Here is a 24,634-nt window from a genome sequence, read left to right as displayed (position 1 = left end):
ATTGTCACCTAAGAAGGTTATGTCTGCACATTAATATAAAGGTCTGCATAGTCTTGTGAAGCTGGTTAACATTAAATAATCTTATCAGAACCATAAGGAAATTTGAAGCAGGGGAGCTAATGACTATCTATCCCAGAATTGTTAAAATATTTGTTCCAAGAGTCATTGTCTATCTTAGACCTTTATCCAGGAAGAAGATCTAAGGAAAGGAAGTTACTATCTTTAAAAAATATTTCAGTTCACAGGTACTTTTAGTGGAAGTGTTAAATCATACTACCTCACTGGAGAGGAATTTGGTAATATGTACAAAATTATTGCTTTTAGTCTGTTGATGGAAAAGTGGGGACTCCTCAGCAATGCCGGTGGTGCTCAGGAGGTCATGCAGTGCAAGAGATTGAACCAAAGACCCTGTGTACTCCAGACATGTGCTCCAGTCTTTTTATCTATCTCCCCTGTTCTATATCAAAAAATAAAACTTTAACGCAGCTCTCCTTTGACCTTGCCATACCATTTTCCAGAATTCATAAGAAGGCACATACTTTAGATATACGAAAAATACTTAAATGTGTACACAAGACATTATATAAGAACTTATAACTACATTAGAAAATTAAAAGGGGGGACTGGAGCGATAGTACAGCGGATAGGGCGTTTGCCTTGCATACAGCCAACCTGGGTTCGATTCCCAGCATCCCATATGGTCTCCCGAGCACAGCCAGGAGTAATTCCTGAGTGCAAAGCCAGAAGTAACCCTTGAGCATTGCCGGATGTGCCCCAAAAAGCAAAGGAAGGAAGGAAGGAAGGAAGGAAGGAAGGAAGGAAGGAAGGAAGGAAGGAAAGAAAGAAAGAAAGAAAGAAAGAAAGAAAGAAAGAAAGAAAGAAAGAAAGAAAGAAAGATTGAAGGGGGCAGAGAGATAGTACAGCAGATAGGGGGCCTGCCTTGCATGTGACCGACCATGGTTCATCCTTGGTATCCCAAATAGTCCCTCGAGCACTACCAGGAATGATCCCTGAATGCAGCAGAGCCAGGAGAAGGTCCTGAGCACAGTGAATGTGGCACAAAAGTGCCCCCACATACACAAATTAAAAAAAAGAAAAGAAAAAGAACCATAAGTATTTCTTTCAAAATCAAAAAAGATAGTACAGAGATAGTATGGTGGGAAGAATGCTTGCCTTGCACGTGGCTGACCCAGGCTGAATCCCCGGCACCCTATATGGTCCCCCAAGTCCACCGAGTCCACCAGGAGTGATCCCAAAGCACAGAGCCAGAAGTAAACCCTGATAGCCAGGTGTAGCCAAAATAAGGAAGAAAGAAAAATCCCTTTCATCTTAGGAAAAAAGAAAACCTGATAGCTTTTTTTTTCTTTCAAAGATCTTAGCCTGTTTCCTTTCATGTCAGACTCTAGCCCTAAAAACTAAAGAAAATTTTGATAAGATAAATTTGAGTAGATAATTTTGATAAGATAAATTTGAGTAGTGTTTCCCAAAGCATAGCACCTTGAATCAGCAGCCTCTGTATATTCCCAAAACTATTAAAAAAGTAAATTCTCAGCTCCCACTCCAGATCTACAGAATGAAAGGCTAAGTGTGGAGCACACAATCTGTATCGTACTACTCAGACATTTAGGTGATTTTCAGCCACGTTCAAGTTTGACGACTATTACTTCAGATGAATAATTCAAAGTGTGGTGATCTGAAGAGCCAATTTAAACTCCTCTTGGTATTACTGGTGTCACACAAATCCAAACAACTTTAAGTGGCATCCCCACTTGAATGGCTACTTACTGATTTGGGGTAAAGGTAAAGGTAAAAGGTAAAGGCCCTCCCGTTGATCGCCGATTTGCTCTAGCGGGCCCAGTAACATCTCCATTGGAGACTTTGTTGTTACTGTGTTTGGCAAAAAAAAAAAAAAAAAAAAAACCCACCTCCAGAGTATTCAAAATCTCAGAAACGCAACAGCACCTGAATTGTGACTAATCTCCATGGGAAAATAATGAAACTTCCAGACCCAACTTTAGAAACAATAGCTCCAGATGGTGAGCACTATCTAAAGGCTGGTGCTACTCAGGGCAACCTTCTGGAAACTGTGAGCAACAGCAAATGAATTGGGACTCCCAGCTGACTGCATACTGCTAGGATCACAACTGAGTGGTAATCTCTAAACCTCTGGCAAAGATGTGAGGATTATTCAACATACAAAGGCACTATTAATGGGATCCAAGCATTAAGTCATGTCAACACAGCAAGAACATCCATAATAAGGCTGCTGAGTTGCTAAATTGTGAACGAACTGAAAACATCCAAAACGAAGTTCAAACACTTTCAGGGTAAATTTGTTTAAAAGCGCCTTTTTCCTGGGGAAGAAAAGAAAAATGTCAGCACTGAAATACAAAAAAGAATGTGGCAGACATAAGAAATACAGGGAAGAAGGGGCAAATAGAGCGTTCATGTACTGTAAATTATTGCACCTATAAATATCACTGTAAAAAGAATTCTCATTTGTAGTTTTGCCAGAAATTTTTAAATATTTAAAAATAGGATTAAGATCATTCTCTCTTCAAGATAATTACTGCCTGCCATTTTCTGGAAATTTGTTCTAATAAATATTGTCTATACTACATAAAGGGCTAGAGCGATAGCACAGCGGGTAGGGTGTTTGCCTTGCACGAGGCCGACGTGGGCAACCTGGGTTTGATTCCTCCACCCCTCTTGGAGAGCCCGGCAAGCTACTGAGAGTATCCCGCCCACATGGCAGAGCCTGGCAAGATACCTGTGGTGTATTCGATATGCCAAAAAAACAGTAACAATAAGTCTCACAATGGAGACCTTACTGGGCCCGCTCAAGCAAATCGATGAACAATGGGAGGACAGTGCTACAGGGCTACATAAAGGATTACAACATACCACAGAGGTGGTCTGGCTATGTGCTGTGCAACCTGAACAGATAAAATAGATACTTGAGAGTTAATGCCACTTTTAGACCAGTTCTGTATCTCCAGCAGAAAGTAGAAACTCTTTACAGTTGGGGCCAGAGTAATAGTACAGCAGGAAGGGCATTTTTCTTGCACAAAGCTGACCCAGGTTCAAGCCCCAGGATCCCATATGGTCCCCCTGAGCACTGTCAGGAATAATTTCTGAGTGCAGAATCAGGAATAACCCCTGAGCACTGCTGGGCATGGCCCTCCACAAAAAAAAAAAAATGAACAAAGAAAATCTTTAAGGCATCTGATTTTACAGTTCACAGATGTTAGGCTGAACATAACCCATTATCTTCATTTTTCCAAGTAACTAATAATAACTAGCACTATATAGCTCTAGGATTCCAGCTTCCCAAGAGATAAAGAACCGCAGGTTGTTCTCTGATCCTTGGTTCTCCATCAAACAGGATACTGCTGCTTTACTCCAGTATATGAGCCCATTTAATTTCTACGTACTGATTTTTAATAGGCCTGCTCCCTATTTCCGTATGTTAAATCTCTGAGAACAAGAACACCGTAACAGACTGCAGTCTGACGCAGTTCACCCTAGGCCACAGGGCAGTGAATGCCATGACGACTGGCAGAAAATTCTTTTAGTGAAAACATACTGACTTGAATGAACCAGTCTTTAAATTGTTTATTAAACAGACGTTAATGCTAGAGAAAGAGTTTGGCGGGTGGATAAAAGTGTAATAGCTTTGCAGGCAAAAATCCATCGTGTCAACCCATATGGTCCCCTGAATCCTGCCAGGAGTGACCCTTAGCACAGGGACAGGAGTAAGGCATGAGCCAGGGGTAGCCCCCAAAACAAACAAGCAAAAAAACAAAAAAAAAAAAGAGAAAAAAAAACCAGATTCTAATGATGTGAATAGCTCCAGAAACAAATCTGTTCAGACATACAGCCACTCACATTTTGCAGCCCCCTTCGCTAACTACTAGACAAGAGAAAGCTCATTTCTCTTTCATTTAACTCTAAGGGCTACCCAAGAGACCAGCTCCATGTGTGAGTGGTCTGGGAAGACTAGCAAACTAGGGAAACAAAGAACGAAGGGAATATCAGAGTCTTGACAGAAATTTGCTGTCATGAAATGAAACCTTTAGAATCCTGCCTCAGGTCTCTGGGGAAATTCTTTGCACTTCTCCTAACTGAAAAAACTGCTTCTCAAACACAGGGGACTTTTCTTCCTAGTTTGTCAAAGGCCGCCAAGGAGTGAAAGACGAACTCTTATCCAACTGGACAACTCTTATCTCTGTAGTGATGTGGAAAATAAAAAAGCAGAGAGGAAACCTGTATTGGGGTTCTCTTAAGAACGGTCATCAAGCTCTGATGGCTTTTTCCTGACATTTTTAAACAAGCCTAGAAACAAGGACAAATTCTGGGTCATGCTGTCCAACGCACAGATTTGATAAGTGACACGAATAATGACAGTTTAAATCTGGTATGCCCGTGGGAGGCAAATTTTCCCAGTTTCATAACATGCAGAATTCTGTATATTAAAAAGAGGCCAATACATTGTACTCGCCAATACAAAGGTTCCCAGGCTGTACAACTGATTTAAAAGTTCCAGCTAAATCAAGTCTAGAAAGATTTTCTTCCTCCATAATTATTCAAGAACGTCCCTGTCAACTTATGTACTCTACCTGATGGCCTCCTTTGGCAAGAAGACATTATCTTAAACATTTTCTTATCCTCAGTAAAAAATGTGTAGACTCATTAAATAATCCCTTACAATTTTATTCTAGTAATATTTACAATAAACGCAATCTTAGGTTTTTCCCTGTGAACATTATGCAAGGAGTTGGCAAACTTGAGACACAGCTATTCAAATACAGATTATAAGAAAGAATGAGAAGAAATATCGATTACATGAGGCTTTGATGTTCCTTACTTGGCTTAAGACTGAGTAAGACTTTTATGAGCTCAGGATAAAAAGTTCTTTCCTAACACTCAGAGAGCCTAGTCCTTAAGCCTGGCATAGGAGTTGGTAACTGTGGCCAAAATCTTCTGAAAGATCAGATAACAATATTTATTCCCTGAGACAAACAAGGATTTTTATTGAAGTTTAAGTCTTTTCTTGTTTGCTTGACTGGCTGAAGGAGGGGGGAATGGGAGGAACACCCAGAGATACTCAGGGGTTACTCCTAGCTCTGCACTCAGGAATTAGGATTTGATATCCGTAGGACTTGATACCTTTTTTGAATGAGCTGAATATGTTTCCTTCATCCCTACAGAGAAAGGTGGGGAAAAAAAGAACAACATTCTTATGACTATGGTTTTAGATATGGCCTTAGAAAATGGGTCCTGCTGGCCACTACAACCAGACCAGCTTCAGGGCCCCGAACCTCCAATAATTCATCAAATTTCACATTACTCACAGCATAGCAGGAGCACCAGCAAACCCAGTGGGGAGCAGGAGTGCATAGAAGCCCGCCAAGCTAAAAGAGTGAAAACAGTAACACGGAAGGTCAACCAGCACCAATTAGCTCAGTAAATCCTCAATGACTTTAGTGTCATCATTGTAAATTCGTGTAAAAGATTCAAAGAAATGATAGAACAGATAGACAGCAAGCACAAGAAATATAAGGGTTGAAATGAGAAGACAACAAGCAGAAATGAAGAGTATGGTCGGTGATATTTTTTAAAATGTAATAGAAGCTTTGAACAGCAGAATAACTGCAGCTGATAGAAAGATCCAAGAGCTCCAAGATACGATGGCAGAAGCTGCTAGAAAGCAATGAAAAATCACCTGAAACAAGATGAATAGCATACCAGAGAACTGTGAATAAGTTCAAAAGGAAGAGCAAAAGAGTTAGGAACCACAATATAAGAACTATAAGAATAGGTCAGCAAATTCAATGAAGAAACAATAGTTTGAAAAATCTCTGATGAGACTATCAAAGAGTTGAAAAATACAAGCACTGAGATCAAAGAGGCCTAAAGGGTCCCAGCAAAAATAAACTCAAATCGGAACACTCCAAGACACTTGGCTAAAAATGACATAGTTCAAAAATAGAGATAGAATACTGATCCAAAGAAGGAACCTATGACACACATAAGCTTCGAATGAGACTCTACAGGCCAAAAGACAATGAGATATCATATAAAAACTCAATGAAATGAACACATCACCAAAAATACTCCATCTGGCAGATTATCATTCAAATTTGAAGAACTCCAGGGACAGGCAGTGGCTCAGGGAATTCATAGCCTTGAAACCATTCTTTCGAGAAGCAGCATTCAAGGAGCTTTTATTATAAGGCAAGACAAACATCTCAGCACAAGGCACTGAGTATGGAATTCACTTGTGGTTGTACTCTAGTAGATTAAGAAAGGCTTGATTATTCCTATAAAGTTTTCAGTAACAAATTAACATTGTGTTATACTGAATATCATATCTGATCAGATTTTTTTAATCCAGTCATTTTTATTATAATATTTTACTCTTTAATGCTGACACTAACCAGTATCTATAATTCAGTATTTTCTAACATAAATTCAATATTCCATTTTTTAAGAGAAAACACACTTCTATACTTCTATTGGCGACGGCTGGGTAGTGGAGGTAGTGTTGATCATTGGCCTTCAATACATCTATAAATTCTTCCCTTAAATTTTCCTTAAATTTTATTCACTCTAACCAAACATTACATTTATAAGATTTATCTATTTCAGTAAATCTTTACATAACAGCACAGAATTATCCAAACCACTAATTAATGCTTTAAGGGATGAGTTTAAAACAGACTTTTATTTAAATACTTCTAAAATGTTCATTTTCTTGCAATATATTTTATATTTTAGAATATTTATGTGTAACAGTATCAAATTTCAGTATCTATATAAAGTTTTATTAAATAAAAATAATAAATTGGCAAGAGATGGGTCTCCCCAGCAATACTCAGAGGACAGGAGGAGATAAAAAACTGGAATTAGAAAAATAGATAAAAACAATGAAAATAATCTGGTTCCTTGAATAGATGAAAAACTGACAAAAGAACTAAGAAACTATAAGAAACTGAAAAAATAGAGAGGAGCTACAAAAATTACCAATGTAAAGGAATGAAATCAAGGACATCACTATACACTTGTTACAAAGGATAAAAAAAGAAACAAAACCCGACATATATAAATTTATAACTTGGATGAAATAATCCACTTTCTCAGAATTTATCACAACTTACACAATGTGACAGTAATTGACAGAGTCCTAGAACTATGAAAAAAAGTGAACTTGTAATTTTAGTTTTATGTTTGTGCTTTTGTTTGGGGGCTATACCAGCTTTTTGTGGCTCATAAACAAAACAGAGAAAAACCTTACTTAATTTGATAAAGCACACCTGTCAAAATTCTATAACTAAGATACTTAATGGGAAAACAGAATCTTCTTTCTAAAATCAGAACTGAGGCTACGATGTTTGTTTTCACCTGTCTTAGTCAACTTAGCCCTAGAAGTTTTAGTCAATAAGAGAAATTTGGAAAAGAACTAAAAACAGACTTTTCCTACTTGCAGATGACACTGTTATCTACATAGAAATCTCCAGGGACTCTAAAAAGGCAATAACAACAAGCTCCTCCAGACTTATAAGTGAATTCAGCGAAGTCAGAGATACAAAAAATATAAAAATTAACTGCATTCCTATATACTAGCAATGAACAGCAAAAATTTAAACACAATACTATTTATAATTACTTTTGAGTGAAAAATGTTCTATCACTCAGAGCTGGAGTGAGAGACGGCGGGTAGGGTGCTTGCCTTGCACAAGACCCTCCTGGGTTCAGTCCATGGATCCAGTATGAACCCCTGAGCACCACCAGAAGTAATTTCTGAGTGCAGAGCCGGGAGTTTGCCCTGAGAACTGCTGGGTAAGGCCCCGTAATCAAAACAATAAATAAAATATTTAGGAATAATTTTAACAAAATTGTAAGCTAAAAAATACACGACAATGATCAAAAAAATTTTAATAAAGGAAGACATCATATTTGTAGACTGGAATGTTCACTAAAGGAAAGATGTCAATTATCCACAAATTGACACACTGGTTTGATGCAATTTTTTTCAAATTCTTGGCAAGACAATTTTTGTAGAACAGACAAAATTATTCTAAAATTCACATGGAAAGGCAAATGAAATAAAGAGCTAAAACTATTTTGATGAGAAAGTTAAAGTGGTCATTATCACTCTGCCCAATGACAAGATTTATTCTTTATACCTCTGGCAATCTTTGTTATTAGTTAAGAGATCAACAGAAAAGAGAAAATCCGGAAATCGACCCACACAAACCTACCCAAATAATTTCTTTTTTTGGGGGGGGGGTGAAGGTGGGTGGGAGGGTTATGGAGGGCATGAGGGGAGCGTGGCACACCCAGCAATACTCATGGATTATTCCTGGCTCTGCATTCAGGAATTATTCCTAATAGTGCTTGGTGAACCATATGGGATTCTGGGGATCGAACCCAGGCTGACTACATGCAAGGCAAGCACCCTACCTGCTGTATTTTCACTCCAGACCCTTCCCAAGTAATTTCTGATTTTAAAAAAATATTTTAAAAAAATATGTCTTTTTGTTATTTTGACAAAAGCAAATTTAGTAGCAGTGGCGGGGGATTTCCTTACTGGCAGATTGGAAAAATTAGACATCTGCAGGCAAAGAAATTTAAAAAAAAGAAGAAGAAAAATTCAAACTAAATTTCATTCCATCTACAAATTATAAGCTAGATAAATCAACTCAAAATGGATCACGGATATCACATATTAGTAAAACTATAAAACCATTAGGAAAAATACAAGAGAAAATCTTCATGATCTTAGGACTTAGCAAAGTTTTTAGAATTGACACCAAAAGCATGCATATGCATCAAAAGTTCCATATAAGAAAAAAATGATAAATTATACTTTATCAAAAATAAAGTATAATTCTGCTTTGCAAAAGACCCTGTTAAAAGGATGGAAACATAACCCACAGAGTGGGATAACATATTTGTAAACCACATATCTAACAAATGATTAGTATGTAGAATAAAGAATTCTCAAAAGTCAACATAAAATCCAATTACAAAATGGGCAGAAGACAGAAAAAAGCAATTAAACAAAGAAATAAGCTCCTGAAAATATGTTCAACATTGTTAGCCAAAAGGAAAATGCAAATTAAAAGCATCATGAGATACTACACACATATCAGAATGGCAAAAATAGAAGAGTGACACCAAATACTAGCAAGGATCTGGGGGAAACTGAAACCTTCATACAATGTTAGTGTGAATGTGAAATGGAACAGTCAATGTGGAAAACAAGTATGGTAATGCCTCAAAAGGTTAAACACAGAGTTACCATATGAACTAGCCGTTCCATATTTAGATATATGCCCCAAAGCAGTGAAACATATACATTCACAGGAAAACCTTTATCCAAATGTTTGTAGCAGTTTTGCTCGTAATATTAAAAACTGGTAACAACTCAAATGCCTTTGAGTTAGGTGAATAATTAAATAAACTGGAGTACAGCTAAACCAGTGAATACCACTCAGTAATAAGAAGAAACAAACTACTGACAAACATAGCAATTTGAGGGAATCTTCACAGAATTATGTTGCGAAAAGCCAATTCCAAAACAGGACATAATATATCATCCCGCTTGAATAACATTCCTAAAATGACAACACGGAAAACAGATTAGAGGTTGTACGGGGTTGAAGAGGGGTGGTGAAACAATAACAACAACAACAAAAAAAAAAGAGTGATATGGCTGAAAGACAGAACACGGAAGATTCTTGTGCTTTTCTTGAAAACATTTTATACTTGAGTGTCAAGACACAGTGTCAGTGTCTTGATTCTGATAGCGTGCCATGGTTTTATAAAACACTGCCATCAAAGGAAACTAGATAAACAATACAGCTCTCTATTATTCCTCATAACTACATAGGAATCTACAATTATCTCAAAATTATAAGTTCACATGTTTCTAAAGAACATAACAAATGCATTCAGTCAGATGCTTGCCTTTTTAAATGCTCAGAATCCATTTTTCTTTGGACTTCAAGAGTTCTCGCTTCACTTTTCTCTCATTCTTGCTATTCGAGAGCCAAAGAATTGTACAAACAGCAAGCAACTCTTCTACCTCATCATTAACAAATTGCTGGGCCAGGGTTAGCACAGTAGGAGCCCTGGGTTCAGGCCACAGCAGCAGCCGTGGGCACACAAGCGCCACATGGAGTAACTTCCCCTCCCACAAGGAATGAGCCAGGAGTAGTTCCTCAGCACCCCTACATGTGGCCCCCAAAACAAACAACAACAAAAAACCAAATTGCTTGGCAAGCTCCTCCACTATTTTTTCCTTTCTCTTTTTCAAATGTGTTACACAAATAAATCTTTCCAGACCAAAATCCAACTCCAGACCGAAAGTGTTTCATAACATAAAGTCATGCTCAATTTCTGCTATTTTACTCATTCATATTGCCCAATAAGATCCCATGTCATACCCATCAATACCTTTAAATTTTAATTGTCTACTGCTATCAGAGCCTCTCCAGAAAGAAGACACTAATTACAGTGTGATGGTTCTTGCTTGCTTAGCTGTTTCACTGGGTAAGTGTATGAATAATGTATATTCTAAATTACACCGAGAAGGAAGGGGGAGGACATAAATATGAGGAAAGAAATAAAGACACAATTTGTGAAAGAGAAAAACATAAGGAAGAGCGTTTCAAAAGCAGAGATACTGAGAACAACAGGAACAAAAGCAGTTGGTCAGACTCCACTATACACTACTGGAATAGCAAAAAAATGCTTTGTCACAGAGCTGGTGATGCTCTGGGTAGATAAAAACACAATCAAACTTGAAAAGCAGAAGGTGAGAGCGATAGTACAGCAGGTAGGGTGCTTGCCTTGCATGCAGCAGACTTGGACTTGATCCTGGACAGTCCACGGAGCTCCCTGAGACCTGCCAGGAGTGATCCCTGAGCATTCAGGAGTAAGCCCTGAGCACCACTGGGTGTGGCCCAAAAACAAAACAATACAAAACTGAAATTTATGTTACCCTACTGCGCTTTAATTTAAAAAGAAAAAAAATCAAACAGTAAAAGAGCCTGTATTATAATGCAAATGAGCATTTTTGGCAAATGACGCCTTTTTCTAACATACAATAGAACATTCAATGTTCTAAACACTAGAAGCGACTGAAATACTCATGATAAAACCAAGAACTGTTCTTTCAAAAGTGCTAGTTTATTACTGTCAATCTGATTATCCAACTACACTAGCTACAGGAGGGAAATTTACTAAAGTGCAAGGTACATGTGAATGTGTTGATCTTTAAAACAGAATCACAAAGTCCCAGTCAATATGTAGCTTCGCAAGTCACATCAAAGTTATCTAGGTGGCCGAACTGTGATCGTTCTTGCTCCTTAGATATTTCCCTCAATAATAAGTATTTTGAAGCTCTAAATCAGTCATAAAAATATGTACTAGGTGCCTAAATTTACTAATCATTGTATTACTTAGAGTTACATTTTCCATTTTGTTTTTAATTAAAAACCAAATAAAGTGGGGTTAGAGTGATGGGACAGCAAGCAGGGCGCTAGCCATGCAAACGCAGAAGCCCTCCGACCCGGGATGGATCCCCAGCATCCCATATGCTCCCCTGAGCACTGCCAGGAGTAACTCCTGAGTACAGAGCCAGGAACAAACAAGCCCTGAGCATCGCCAGGTGTGGCAGCAAACAAAGAAACAAATAAAATGCACACCCCCCAAAAAAAATTTTTTTAAGAAAATAAAAATCTAATAAAGCATTACTGTACACTCCAGGTAAACAAATCTAAGAAGGCACACATTTTCTAGCCAGGAGACTCCAGATTATATAGCCTCAGGCAAAATAGCTACAGTTACTTTATTTGTTGGCAACTTTTCAGAGGGCAATGATAGGTTGATTTCAAATTTCAGATTGTTCCAAATAAAAGCATCGTGGTTTTGATGGAATTTATTTTAGTGTGAGGGCGCACCCAAATTTCTTCTAGAGAATATTGGCCCTATTCCGGGGATACTCTCCCTCACTCCCCATTTTTAGGAGAAATAAAATAGCTTGTTTAGGTTCAACAATTTCTTGAGTGAGGCACCGGGTTTGTGGGCGACACCCTGTGGTACTCACCCAGCAGTGTGCAGAATGCAGAGTGCCCGTATGCGGTGTCACAGACTCTGACTGGGGTGCAGGGCAAGCACCTTCACCCCTACACCATCTCTCTAGACCCAGGTTCCTCCACTTTTATAAAAATAAAAAGAGATCATTCTACCCACCACTGGCTTAATTTTTTTGGAAGCACAATAAATATTATTGAACCTTTTTTTTTTCCCACAATGGTGTTTAAGTTATCAGCCCGTTCCCCTCCCCCTCCCCACGGCTCCCCCCTCACTTGGCAACCTCAGTTCAGCTGCCAGAGCACCAGGGTTTGTTTTTAATCCACCACTGTCTACTCTCATTTTTTGTTTCTTTATACATGACATAGGCATGAGACCATCAGGTATTTGTCCATCTCCTTCTGATTATTTTGCTTAACAAGACACTCTCCTGTCTCATCCAAGCTGTACCCAAAGGCTGGATTCCATCTTCTTACTGCTGAATAGTATTTCAACAGTATATAGACCACTTTTTTTTTTTAAGCCACTCATCTATTATTGGGCATTTGGGATATTGCCAGATGTTAGCTATTGTAAAGAGCCTTACAATGGGGGCTGGAGAGATAGCACAGCGGGTAGGGCGTTTGCCTTGCACGTGGCCGACCCAGGTTCGATTCCCAGCATCCCATATGGTCCCCTGAGCACCGCTAGGAGTAACTCCTGAGTGCAGAGCCCGGAGTAACCCCTGTGCATCGCCAGGTGTGACCCAAAAAGCAAAAAAAAAAAAAAGGGGGGGGCCTTACAATGAACAGAGGCACGTATCTGTCTTTTCCAAGTAATGTTTTTGTATTCTTTTTGCTTTATTTTTGGGCCACACCTGGCTGTACTCAGCCTTACTCCTGGCTCTGTGCTCAGAGATCATTCCTGAAAAGGTCAGGGGAACCATATGTGATGCTGGGGAGAAAACCCAGGTTGACCACATACAAGGCAAGTGCCTTACCTGCTGTCTATCCAGCCCCGTTATTATAATCCCGGGGCAGATACCAAGGAGTGTGATTTGCTGGGTTATATGGGAGTTATATTTTTAATTTCTCGACAAGTCACCATACTTTTTTCCATAGAGACTGAATGAGACAGCCCCACCAATACAGCTGACTTAGTTTTAAAGCATATAAAGTTCTCTCGTATGCGGGATATAATGAAACACAGTAAGGGAATACAAATGGCCAAAAGCAGCAGAAAACGAGAACTATATAACTGATGGAACCGGGGAAGTGATGGAACGCTTTAGTAGAGAGTGCGGTGCTGGAATCTGGAAGTTTATCATCAGTTACGGTATTGCAATCATAGAGCTTCAATTGAAATATTTTAAAATTTAAAAAAAAATTTAAAGACTGGAGGAAAATAAAGAACAAAGCATCAGGATGTGAGAAAAATATCAAATGGGCTCAAATATGTAACCAGAGTCCCTGCATGAGGATGGAAAAGAAAACTACAGAAATGATTAAAAATTGTCCAAATCTAAAAAGGAAAAGTGAAGGCATATAAGGTTCTGTACTTAACTCAGAACACAGGCAAATGATACAATGACGAGAAAAAAAAGAAAGCAGGAAAAAATAGAGTCTTAATTCACTGATACTTAGCAAAACTATCCTGACTAGGGTGGGGTGATAATACAGCAGACAGGACGCTTGCCTCACATGCGCGTAACCAGGTTCAACCCGCAGCACTGCCTACTCCTGGAGTAACACCAGGTACAGCCCAAAGGCCCCGAACACTGCTGAGTTTGGCGCTGGTGGTCCCCAGCACCACTTGGATGGCACTGCAGGGCTCCAACAGCATGGCATCCCTCAGTCCATGCACTAAACCAAGGGCCCAATAAGCTAAGAATTACCAGTGAGCCTCCCCCCAGGGTTTCCTGAGCACATTGGAAGTCACCTCAAAAAAAAATAAACTGTGACTATGAAAGCAATTCTTCTGAAAGTGAGCACAGTATACACAATGCATCTATGTCTCAGAGTCAGAAAACACAGGAGGTGTAGACACACATTCTACTATAGAAAGGATCTATAATTTTCATGAGATTCCCAGTGATTAATGATAAACAAAAACCTGGGCAGTGGGCTTAATGAATTTCCGGTTTCCCAGTAGGTATAATAAAACCGATGCCATACTTAAGTCAGGACCAGCAGAGAATGGCGTTCCTCTAGCTCCCTGCAAAATGACTTTTACTAAATTGTGCTTTAGTTATGCCATATGCTTTCACGAAAGGACAATATAAGAAACAGCCTGTCACATGTTGCTGCATTTACTATATGGATATTAAAGTTACATTATACAGGGCCTTCCATGTGAGGACATATGGGAGAAACAGTTCTCTGGTCTTACTCCGAACCAAGAATAGCTATGCAGCCAAGTAACTACTTTTTAATTTTATATCGTAACTTTTCTCTTTTATGCCCTAGCTATAGGAAAGCCTGGTATCCAATGACAGCCTACCTTTATGAAATGCACAAGCCCTCAAGCATGAAAAGTTACTTGTTCTTTATTCTGATTTCATATTCTCTATCTAGCCTTTCTTTGCCCTTTACCCCAATTTCCTTACCACCTCTGACATCTCTAGAATTCTGTGGATTTTTAAAAATTATGTAGATTTCTATAAGCCATCTAATTCTTTTCTAGAACAAGGCAGGCAGGAAAATCAGAGGAAGAATAGCCAATTGTTAATTAACCATAACAAGAGGGGAGACTGAGAATAACCCAAACACAGAGTTAGGACACAATGACTCTAGCCTCAAAATGTAGTCAAAATATAGTATAAAATATTACTGCTAAATGACATGCAATGTAAAGGAAAACATTTTGCAAACATATAGAAATAGATGTTACAGATACACAAGTTGCTTTATTTAATAATAGTCATAATATTAAAGTATTCTAATATTACTATGTCTTAGCTGAATTCTATTTTAAATACTGGGACAAAGTTCATGCAATACTGGCTTCTCTTGGAGCAAATTGTCTTCCTTGCATTTTAAGTAGTTCAGCAGAAACTACTGTATTGCAAACAAAAATCTTTCCCACAGCCAGAGCAGACATCTCGAAGAATAACCTCTTAGACACCTCAGGCCTTAAGCTTATTAAACTGGGCTCTGTGTATACTAACTCCTGTACTCACCCTTCCCCGTCACAATTTTTGCTTACTCTCCCAAGCAAACTGAAAATATCATCAGTGCTCAACAATTATGCTCATCCAGATTCACACATTTCACAAATAAGTCAATCACTAATCTTATTTCAAGATGTTTTAAACTGGATTTTGGGTATGTGATTAAATCCATGATGGCTTCATTGGCAAATACTACAACTATCAACATTAAGTGACGCAAAGAATCAGAACATATTTCCCTCTGTGACCTAGTAACACTCTATATACTGTATTCCAAACTAAAACAATACCATAAACGTGACTTAAAATTTTAAACTGCTGCCAAAACCATCCTCAACAACTGCCCCATCAATCACTTTTGTAAAAAAAAAAAAAAAACACATAGTAATTGTGTGGGAAACGATGTGAACATGCCCTAACCTTTTTTTTCCTTCCTTTTCAGGATACAACTGTCAATAAAAGAAGTACATTATAATGGAAAACTCTCAGAAGTTATACATACTGGGGACAGAGATATGGCTCAAAGTGGTAGGCACAAGGTCCTGGGTTCCATGCCCTCCCTGCATCATCAGGTGTGGCCCCACTCAGCAAGCAACCCCACCCTCCCCCTCCCCATCACCAAGCACCACCTGGAGTAACCCTAGCTCCACCGCCACTACTACCAAAAAAAAGGGACTGTCAAGTCAATAGCATGAGCTAATAAAACATAGTTTCTCTCTTCTTATTTGCAGTCTCGGCAAATGGCACCATCCTTCACCCACTTACTTAGGTCAAGGACCTAAGGAATCTGCCTTGAGTCCTCTATTTCTTTTTTATGTAGGAGTACTGCTATTTATTCAGCCACTGATTAGCTGATTGAATTTTGCATGAACTCCACCTTACTTTTTTTTTTCATTTTTTATCATTTTATTTATTGAATCATCATGAGAGCAGTTACAAAGCTTTTGGGTCTAAGTCTCAGTCATATGAGTCCTCTTTCTTTAACCCTATAACTGATCTATCATTTTGACTCTAGTTCCAAAACCCATTCTTTTATTTTTATTATTATTATTATTATTATTATTATTATTTTCTTTGGGCACCGTGGATTACAATATTGTTAAGGATATGGTTTCCTACAGAACACAATCCAGTACCACTCCTTCCCCCAGAGTGACCACTTCCTGCCACACTGTCACATGCTAATAATATCCCTGCCCACAAGCTTCCTACTAAAAACCTCAGTTTCTGTTGTCTTTGAGCATTTGTTATTCTTCAACTTTGCTTCTTTATATCCCATATATGAGAGAGACCAGTCTGTGTCCGTCACTCTCCTTCTGACTAATGTCACTCAGCATGATACTCTCAAGACCCATCCACATAGCAGCAAACCACATGACTTTATCATTTCTTATGGCCAAGTAGTATTCCATATTTCCTTCATTCAGTCATCTGTTCTTGGACGCTTGGGTTGTTTCCAGATTTTGACTACTATGAATAGTGCTACAATGAACAGGAGTATAAATGTCCTTTCTGAATAGACAAGGAGGTCCCTGGGGTAGATGCCAAGAAGTAGAATTTCTGGGTCATATGGAAGCTCAATTTCTAGATTTCAAAATACATTCTTACTGCATGCCACAACCATCTCTTGTCTCAAAAGTAGTTCCTCATCTAACCTGACATAGTTCCAGTGATGATTCCACACATTAAGCATAAATGTTATTACCTTCAAATATGAGTGCAGATACAAAAAGAATCCCTAAAAACTCCAAAAACAGAAATATTTAAACGAAAGCTACATGCAAACTCAAGGAAAAGGGCAGAAGCAGTCTCACATTATCTGTGTGAATACTAACTCACAGGTTCTTTGGAAAAAGCTTTATCTACTAATTTTGTTTAGTAGGTAGTATCATCCCCATTACATATAATGAAAAAAAATCGACTCACTTGGTTGGTAAGTGACTCATAAAAATAACTTATTAAAGAAGTCCATTTATGAATCAATAGCTAATTTCTGTAATGGGTGAGGGCAAAGAGTGGGGGAAAGTCATGTGGCCAAAGGCACAGAAGCAGTGAAAAATGTAGGTCCACATATTTGATTATCAAATGACATTGAGCAGGGGCTGGAGCGGTAGCACAGCGGGTAGGGCGTTTGCCTTGCACATGGCTGACCCAGGTTCGATTCCCAGCATCCCATATAGTCCCCAGAGCACCACCAGGAGTAATCCCTGCGTGCAAAGCCAGGAGTAACCCCTGTGCATCACCGGGTGTGACCCAAAAAGAAAAAAAAAGATATTGAGCAAAACAGCTTTTGAAGATATCCCCTCCCCGCCAGTGTGCTCTCTGTTAGAGTCAACTTTACAAAAACAACTTGAAAGATAGAAAATAGCTCCTATACTGATTACTGTTTTTAACAAAATGTGTAAGACAAAGATCTGGAATGAACTGGTCCAACATAAGAACAGTTGCATTAGGCCACTTGTGCCACATGTGATCTCCAGCACACTATATGCTGTAACCAATTGTGCAACCCCTAAACATCCCACAACAACAAAGGGAAAGGGGAAACAAAAATAACATAAAAACTGAGCAATGGAAATGAACATCTTCCTTCCTTCAAGTGATAAACAACTACCTGGAGAGGTAGGACAAGGGTGAAGGCACTTGTCTTGCAATCCTGCAGTCTGGTTCGAGTCCTGGTACCCACCTGAGCACTGCCAGGAGTCACTCTGCACACAGAGCCAGGAACAGCCCCTGAGCACCAATAGGTACTAGGTGTGATCTAAATCACCTCTCCTCCCTCACCACCAAAAAAAAAAAAAAAAATATATATATATATAAAAACAAATAACCAATAAGCACATGTAAAGATTAGTCATTAGGGAAATGCAAATGGTATGCTACTTTTACACATCAGATGTCTGAAATGAAACAACAACAACAAAAAAAGCCAAGGGCTAACAAGAATATGCAGAAACTAGAACCCTTATATATTGTTACTAAAAATGAAAAAGGATTCAGGAAACAATCTACAGTTCCTCAAAATGCTACAAGATATTTACCATATGGCCCAGAAGTCCCACTCTTCATTAATGCAAAGAAGAAATCACAATGGTGGGGCCAGAGAGATAGTACAGTCAGTAGGACTGACTAGTTTCACTCCCCAGCACCACAGATGGTCCCACAAGCACTACTCAGAGTTTGAATACAGAGCCAGGAGAAGCTCTCAGCACAGCCAGATAGAAAGAACCCGAAACACCCTGCCCCCGCAAAAAAAAAAAAAAAAAAATTAACAATATCCAGGGAGATAGCTCAGGGGTACATGCCTTGCATGCAAAGGGATCCCAGTTTGATCCCCAGTACCACATGCCCTGCTGGCATTTCTACTGCAGTCCTAGACCTCCCCTCTAGAAGCAGACCTCCCTCCAGGCACTGCCAGGTATGGCCCTGGTGAATCCCAGCACTGAAAGGCAGGGACAGTGCTGCACTGCTGAGCACTAGCAATGAACTGTCCAGCCCAGCTGTCTAAGTCACACCAGGAGTGGCCCTCAAATCCTCTGACTACTGCTTGGAAGGGCCCCTCCTCCAAAACAAACAAAAAGAGCATGAATACCTCTGCACAAAAAGTGGATACAAATGTTTATAGAAGCACTGTTTCATAAGTCACAAAATGGAAACATTCCAAATGTCCATCAAGTGAAGAGTGAGTAAAATGTAATATATACATACAAATGCAATTCTATTTAGCAATTAGAAATGAGGTGCCAATACAAGCTACCACATGGACAAATCTTGAACACATGATATGTCATCAAAAATCACATACTGTGTGAATGAAATCATAGGCTACATGAAATTATAGGTAGAGACAAAAAAAGCAGTGAGGGTTGAGGAACATAGCTCAGTGACAGAACACTGCCTTGCTTGAGTCCCTGGGTTCAACCCAACCTCCATAAAGACAAAAATAAAATCAGTAATTTCCTGGGGCGGGAAGGAGGTCTGAATGAAACTGTTAATAGGTGTGCAAGTTCTTTGGAGGATGACAGAAATGTTGTAAAATTAGGTAAGGGTGACTGTGGTCCAATTCTGTAGATACAGTGAAAATTAAACTTTAAATATATGAACAACAGGTAAATGAATTATTTGTAATCAATATATTTCACTGGTAAGTAGTTTACAAACAAAATCTGAAATAGCAATAAAGGTTAAATGTAAATTGCTAGTACCCAGAGGGTAAACTGAAGAAATGATTTCTACAGAACAAGTGGAATGACTGGACAAACAGATAATAAAAATATGAAGCTACTATTCACAGTGGATTTTTTTTCCAGCATTTTCACATTAGTACCACAAAGTTGGAATCCCTATCCTTTAAAAAAAAAAAAAAAAGACTTATCATCTTATAGGCCTCTTTCTTTATCCACAATATTAGGACTTTCAGGTAACAAAGTAATTTTTAAGATGAAGATGGAGAAGAGATGGCTGCTTTCCCAAAAGAATCTGCTAGGTAACAGCCTCTATATGTGTGGATATGCTTGGGCCCTATCAGAATTAATAAAAATGGAAAAGCAAACCCTTAGATATATGAAGACTGACCATCACTGCATATGCCATACAAAAGCTAAATACTGTGGTTACATAATGAAAAATCATGGCTACCATAATTCCTCAAACCAAAAAAAAAAAAAGATTAAGACTAGAAGAATAATTTGGTATCTTGGCAGAGAAAGCAAGTAATGACACATAAAAAATAGTTGGCAAATAAAAGAGTGATTAAGCTAAATGGAGACTCGAGAAGAACAGGAATTAAATGGGTGGTCAAAGTAATTTTTTATCTGCTATCAATATACTATTATTTTCTGTTCTTCAGTTCCTCCTCAATTATATAATCTATCTCAGGGATTGCTACGAATCGGTGCCTTGGCCAGGAGAACTAGTGCAGGGGGTAAGGGTTTACTTTGCATGAAGTCAACCCTGGTTCGATCCCCAGCATAGCCACAGTGTATTGTGTGCACACACACACACACACACACACACACACACACAGAGCACCTCCAGGACAGATCCCTGAGCACAGAGTCAAGATCCCTGGGCACTGCCAGATACAATGGCAAAGTCAAAAAAAAATATATGTATATATATACATATATATATATATATACTAGTGCCTAAAAATGCTACCTCTCAAAAAAAATGGAAGAAATAATAAGAAATGTTATGAAGAGGCATAGCAGAGCTTGAGATTTATAGTTGTGGATAGTAAGGAAGGGAGTCTACTACCTTAATCTCACCTGTTTAATGACTGGATTTTTAAAAAAATGAGATAATGATGACAGAGAGGTATCCCTGGTAAGACCTGGGATCTGAAATATCAAGTCTACTCATGTTGTTCTCTCTGGATGGGAAAAAGAAAAAAGGTGAGATCATCCCCTATGAATAAGGACAGACAAGGTGAAGGCAAAGTTAGCGGCTACTATTTAATTACAGGGCATTGAAGAGACTGACTCAGATCTAACAGTAAGATTTGTGATGATCTGCCAAAAGACCAAAAGAGGCCAAAAACGTAAAGTCTCTAATAATACAAAGAAGTCAGGAAAAGCACTCAGAACTGGTAAAATAATGGAGATATTCTCAAACATTTCTTTCCACCATCCATCCCCCCCATCCCCTCAAACCATCTACCACTACAAACCCCACTTTACAGTAGAAAAGATAACAATGAAGCCAGTAAGGCTAGTGATAACATTCACGGAGAATAGACAACCTATATTTTAACCACTATTTATGAATAGTGCCACTCCTTATTCTTGGTTTTACTTCAACAGGTCCAGTTACCGACAGGGAACTGAGGTCCAAAAATATTACATACACTGTTATCCTGAGAACTTCAATAGCATTATACCTCAATTAAAAAAATAATTTTAAGCAGCTTTTCTGAGAGAACAAATCACGGAACTTTTACCGAAGCATATTATTATAATCTATTTTAGCATTATTTACTGTTACTAGTCTCTGCTGTAGCTAATTTATAAATGAAACTTTATCAAAAAGATGTGTATATATATATATATATAAGAAAAAACGTGTGTGTGTGTGTGTGTGTGTGCACGCGCGCGCGCGCACAAGGTTCAGTATTATCCCAAGTTTCAGGCATCTTCTGGAGGATCTCTGAACCTAAACCCTGAGGAATTAGGGGAGGTAGGAGGGAGACTGTATTCTTATTGAGAACCAGAAAAATTACAGGTCAAAACTTAGCTAATTCAAAATCACATTACACTATTCAGTGTAAGAGTGACATAATAAATAGTGACAAAATAAATCACAACAAACTAATTTCCTAAAACTAAAGTCATTTCTCATATATACCAAGAATGACAGCAACTGAACATCACATGCAACTGAATGACAACACCAAAGTGCTCTGTTAAAGAATCCTTCCTAAACACGCTGGTAATCCCAACAGCTCCAGCGGAAGCTAGGGTTGGCCGCCAAATGCAGTTTGGCAGCCAATTTCTTAGTTGAATATTGAAAATGCATCCTCGGTGACTTTAGAAGCATTTTGTTTTCCAAAGGCCAAATATTAGCAACTAGCATTCATGCACTTAGAATATTCATAAGTAGTCCTTACTTTTTCATAAAAGATAGTGGAATGAGGATCATTCACGCTTAAGAGCTCATGAAATCAGGAAAAGAAAAATATGATGGTCTTGATCATAACACACCAGGAACCCATGGCCAAAGTTTTGGTAACTATACCTAACAGTCATGTCCTAGGATGGCACTGGGAGGACTCACTAACTGCTTACGCTGGAGAAGGAAGCTGTGCAGGTGGCAAGGAGGAACCAAGTCTCTTGACTGGCACTCCTTCCCACCCTCTTTTCATGGGGCAACTCTCCCCGTGAATAAATAGGCAATGAGTAATAATGTTCTGAAGGGAGAGGCTATTGGCCCAAGACTGCACAAGGTGGGTCAGATAATTATCTATGGATCAGCTGCGTGGAGATCAGAATTAACCACAGGAAGGAGGAAGACGTTAGTTTTATGTACAGTGCAAGCTCTATGCACAGGGCACTAGCAAACTGAAGGGAAAGGAACAGGTAGCTCAAAAATTTGCCTGGATAAATAAGTACTGGTAGAGAGGAAGCCAATCTGAGGCAGAACAATGTACGATAAGAAAACAGACTCAAAGCTGGAGTGATAGTACAGCAGGCAGAGCATTGCCTAGCATGCGAACCACCAGGATTTGATCTCCCGCATCCCATCGGTGGGATGGAGCAACGCCAGGAGTAATTCCTGAGTGCAGAGCCAGGAGTAACCCCTGAGCATTGCCACATTTGACGCAAAAAGCCAAATAGAAAGAAAAAGAAAAGAATACAGACTCTGAGGCGGGAGAGAGAGCTAGTACTGGGGCTGTAAGTCTCTTGCCTTCCACACAGTCCAGAAACTACACAGGATTGTCCATCTCCCACTCCTCCCGCACAGCCAGTAATATCCCTGAGCAAGGGGCCAGGAGTAATCTCTGAGCACTGCCGGGCGTGACCCACCCCACCTCCCCCAAGGAATGTAGACTCAGAAGAATGAATAGGAATTGACTCACCCACCTACCTCTCCCACCCTCATCCCCATACACACACTTATTCTTTCTGTGATCTTGGGCAAATCTCTTCACCTATCCGTGCCCCATCTATAAAAGGCGAGTAATAGCACTTTCTTAGTAGGATTGCCTAGAGACTCAAATAAATCACATTTGTGAATTGCTTAACTCAATGTCTTGCAACTGTGCAGAGTAAGTGGTACCTAAGTCTTGTTAAATACACTGAAGTTTGTTTTGACGCCGCCCAATAAAAACGCTGGTGCCTGACCAAAGCAAAGGCCGGGTGGGCTTGGAATAACTCTTTTCCTCAAAGATGAACCGACTTTGGACAAAGATGAAAACGACTCAAAGATGAAAACCCTCTGAGGGCTGGGTTCTCCTTACTCGGGTGCAAGGGTACCCCCCCCCCCCCAGCCCCTCCGCCGGAGAGAAGAGAAGCGCAGATGGAGAGAAACTTCCTTGCAGGCCTAGGATTTTTCAGGAACTTGTTTCTGAGAAGTGACTGTGGTATCAGGGAGGCAAGCGCTGAAAGTTTGCAAAGCATCGCACCACGCGGCGACACGCCGCTCTGTCCGATGCGCGGGGCTTAGTTTGCATTGGGGTCTGCGGGAGCAGGCTGGTGTGCTGGGGGGTGCGTTTTGAGGGGCGACGGAGGGGGGTCGGCGGTGGGGGAATGGGGGTGGGGGAGTCAGGGGAGGGGAGAGATGTGCTCCCAGCCACCATCTGTCAGTCGCGCTCCAGTTGCACGGCGCGGAGCGAGCCTGGGAGAGAGACGGAGGCTGCTTCGGCCCCGAGGGAAGAAGGCAGGAGGCGCCCCGGGGAGTAACTGAGCTGCGGGAGCCGGCGAGCGCGAGGGGACCCCCCACCCACCCACCCACACACCCACCCACCCAGGTCAGGGCAGCAGAGCAAAGCCCTGCCTCGCCGATCCGGGGCCGGGGTAGGCGCTGGCCCGGAGGGCGGCTGGCCCCCGCCGTCCCGCCCCGGGCCCCCGGGATACCTGAGCGTGGGCCCAATGCAGGCCGTGTCGGTGCTCTCGATCTCTCGCAGGATCCGCTCGTGCTCCGCAGCTGTCTCCAGGCTCTCTGCCTCCGCCATCTTACCCCGATCCATAGGCTGGGGGGCGTCGGGCAGGGCGTCCCCTCCTCCGGCGCGGCGCACCTCCCGAGCCCTCGCTCCAGCCCAGGATCCCACAGCCACCCCAAGCCTCCAGCTACCCGCACGGCGACCCCGCCCTCGCCCTGGACACGCCCCCTTGCGTCACGCGTCAGGCGCCGTGCCCCGCAATGCCCGCTGGGAGTTGTAGTTCCCTGATGGAGGGGAAACACACACACACACACACACACACACACACACACACACACACACACACACACACACACACACACACACACACACACACACACACACACACACACACACACACACACACACACACACACACACACACACACCCCTCTACCCCGTACCCGCCCCGCCTAGGCTTCCCGCTCCTAGAGCGATTGAACAAGCTAAGACGAGTCTTGAAAGGCCCTCTGTCTATGCCCACAGCATATGCAGTGCTGTTCAAGCAAGAGGATGACCCGCTTGGAACCTCCCCCCGCCAAAAAAGATGTTATGTGCAAATTCACTCATTAGATCCTTGCAGAAACGTGCAAACTTTATTTTGTAGGGGTCTTACACGCATTAGCAAGTGAGGGAAAAACTAGACAATCCCAAAACTAAGAGGTAAGACCAAACGTGAGTGTGTGGGATCAGAGAAGAAAGACCGGGAATCGCTCCTGGCTGTGAAGGATTCTTAGAAAGAC

General features: G+C 40.4%; 1 protein-coding gene across 1 annotated transcript in view; it reads right to left on the bottom strand.

Moving 5' to 3' along the window:
• Positions 1-24,056, bottom strand: part of EXOC6B (exocyst complex component 6B) — a 598,998-nt gene extending 574,942 nt beyond the window's left edge. The window contains exon 1 of the mRNA XM_056129778.1: positions 23,827-24,056. Coding sequence (XP_055985753.1) covers positions 23,827-23,939 — 113 coding nt within the window. The 5' untranslated portion in view covers positions 23,940-24,056. The remainder of the gene's footprint in view (positions 1-23,826) is intronic.
• Between the last annotated feature and the right edge of the window lie 578 nt (positions 24,057-24,634).

The sequence above is a fragment of the Sorex fumeus genome, unplaced genomic scaffold (genome assembly GCF_029834395.1).
Source record: "Sorex fumeus unplaced genomic scaffold, SorFum_2.1 ptg000006l, whole genome shotgun sequence".
Taxonomy (NCBI): Eukaryota; Metazoa; Chordata; class Mammalia; order Eulipotyphla; family Soricidae; genus Sorex; species Sorex fumeus.
Note: the sequence above shows the minus strand (reverse complement) of the source record. Positions and strands in the feature narration are given on the sequence as shown.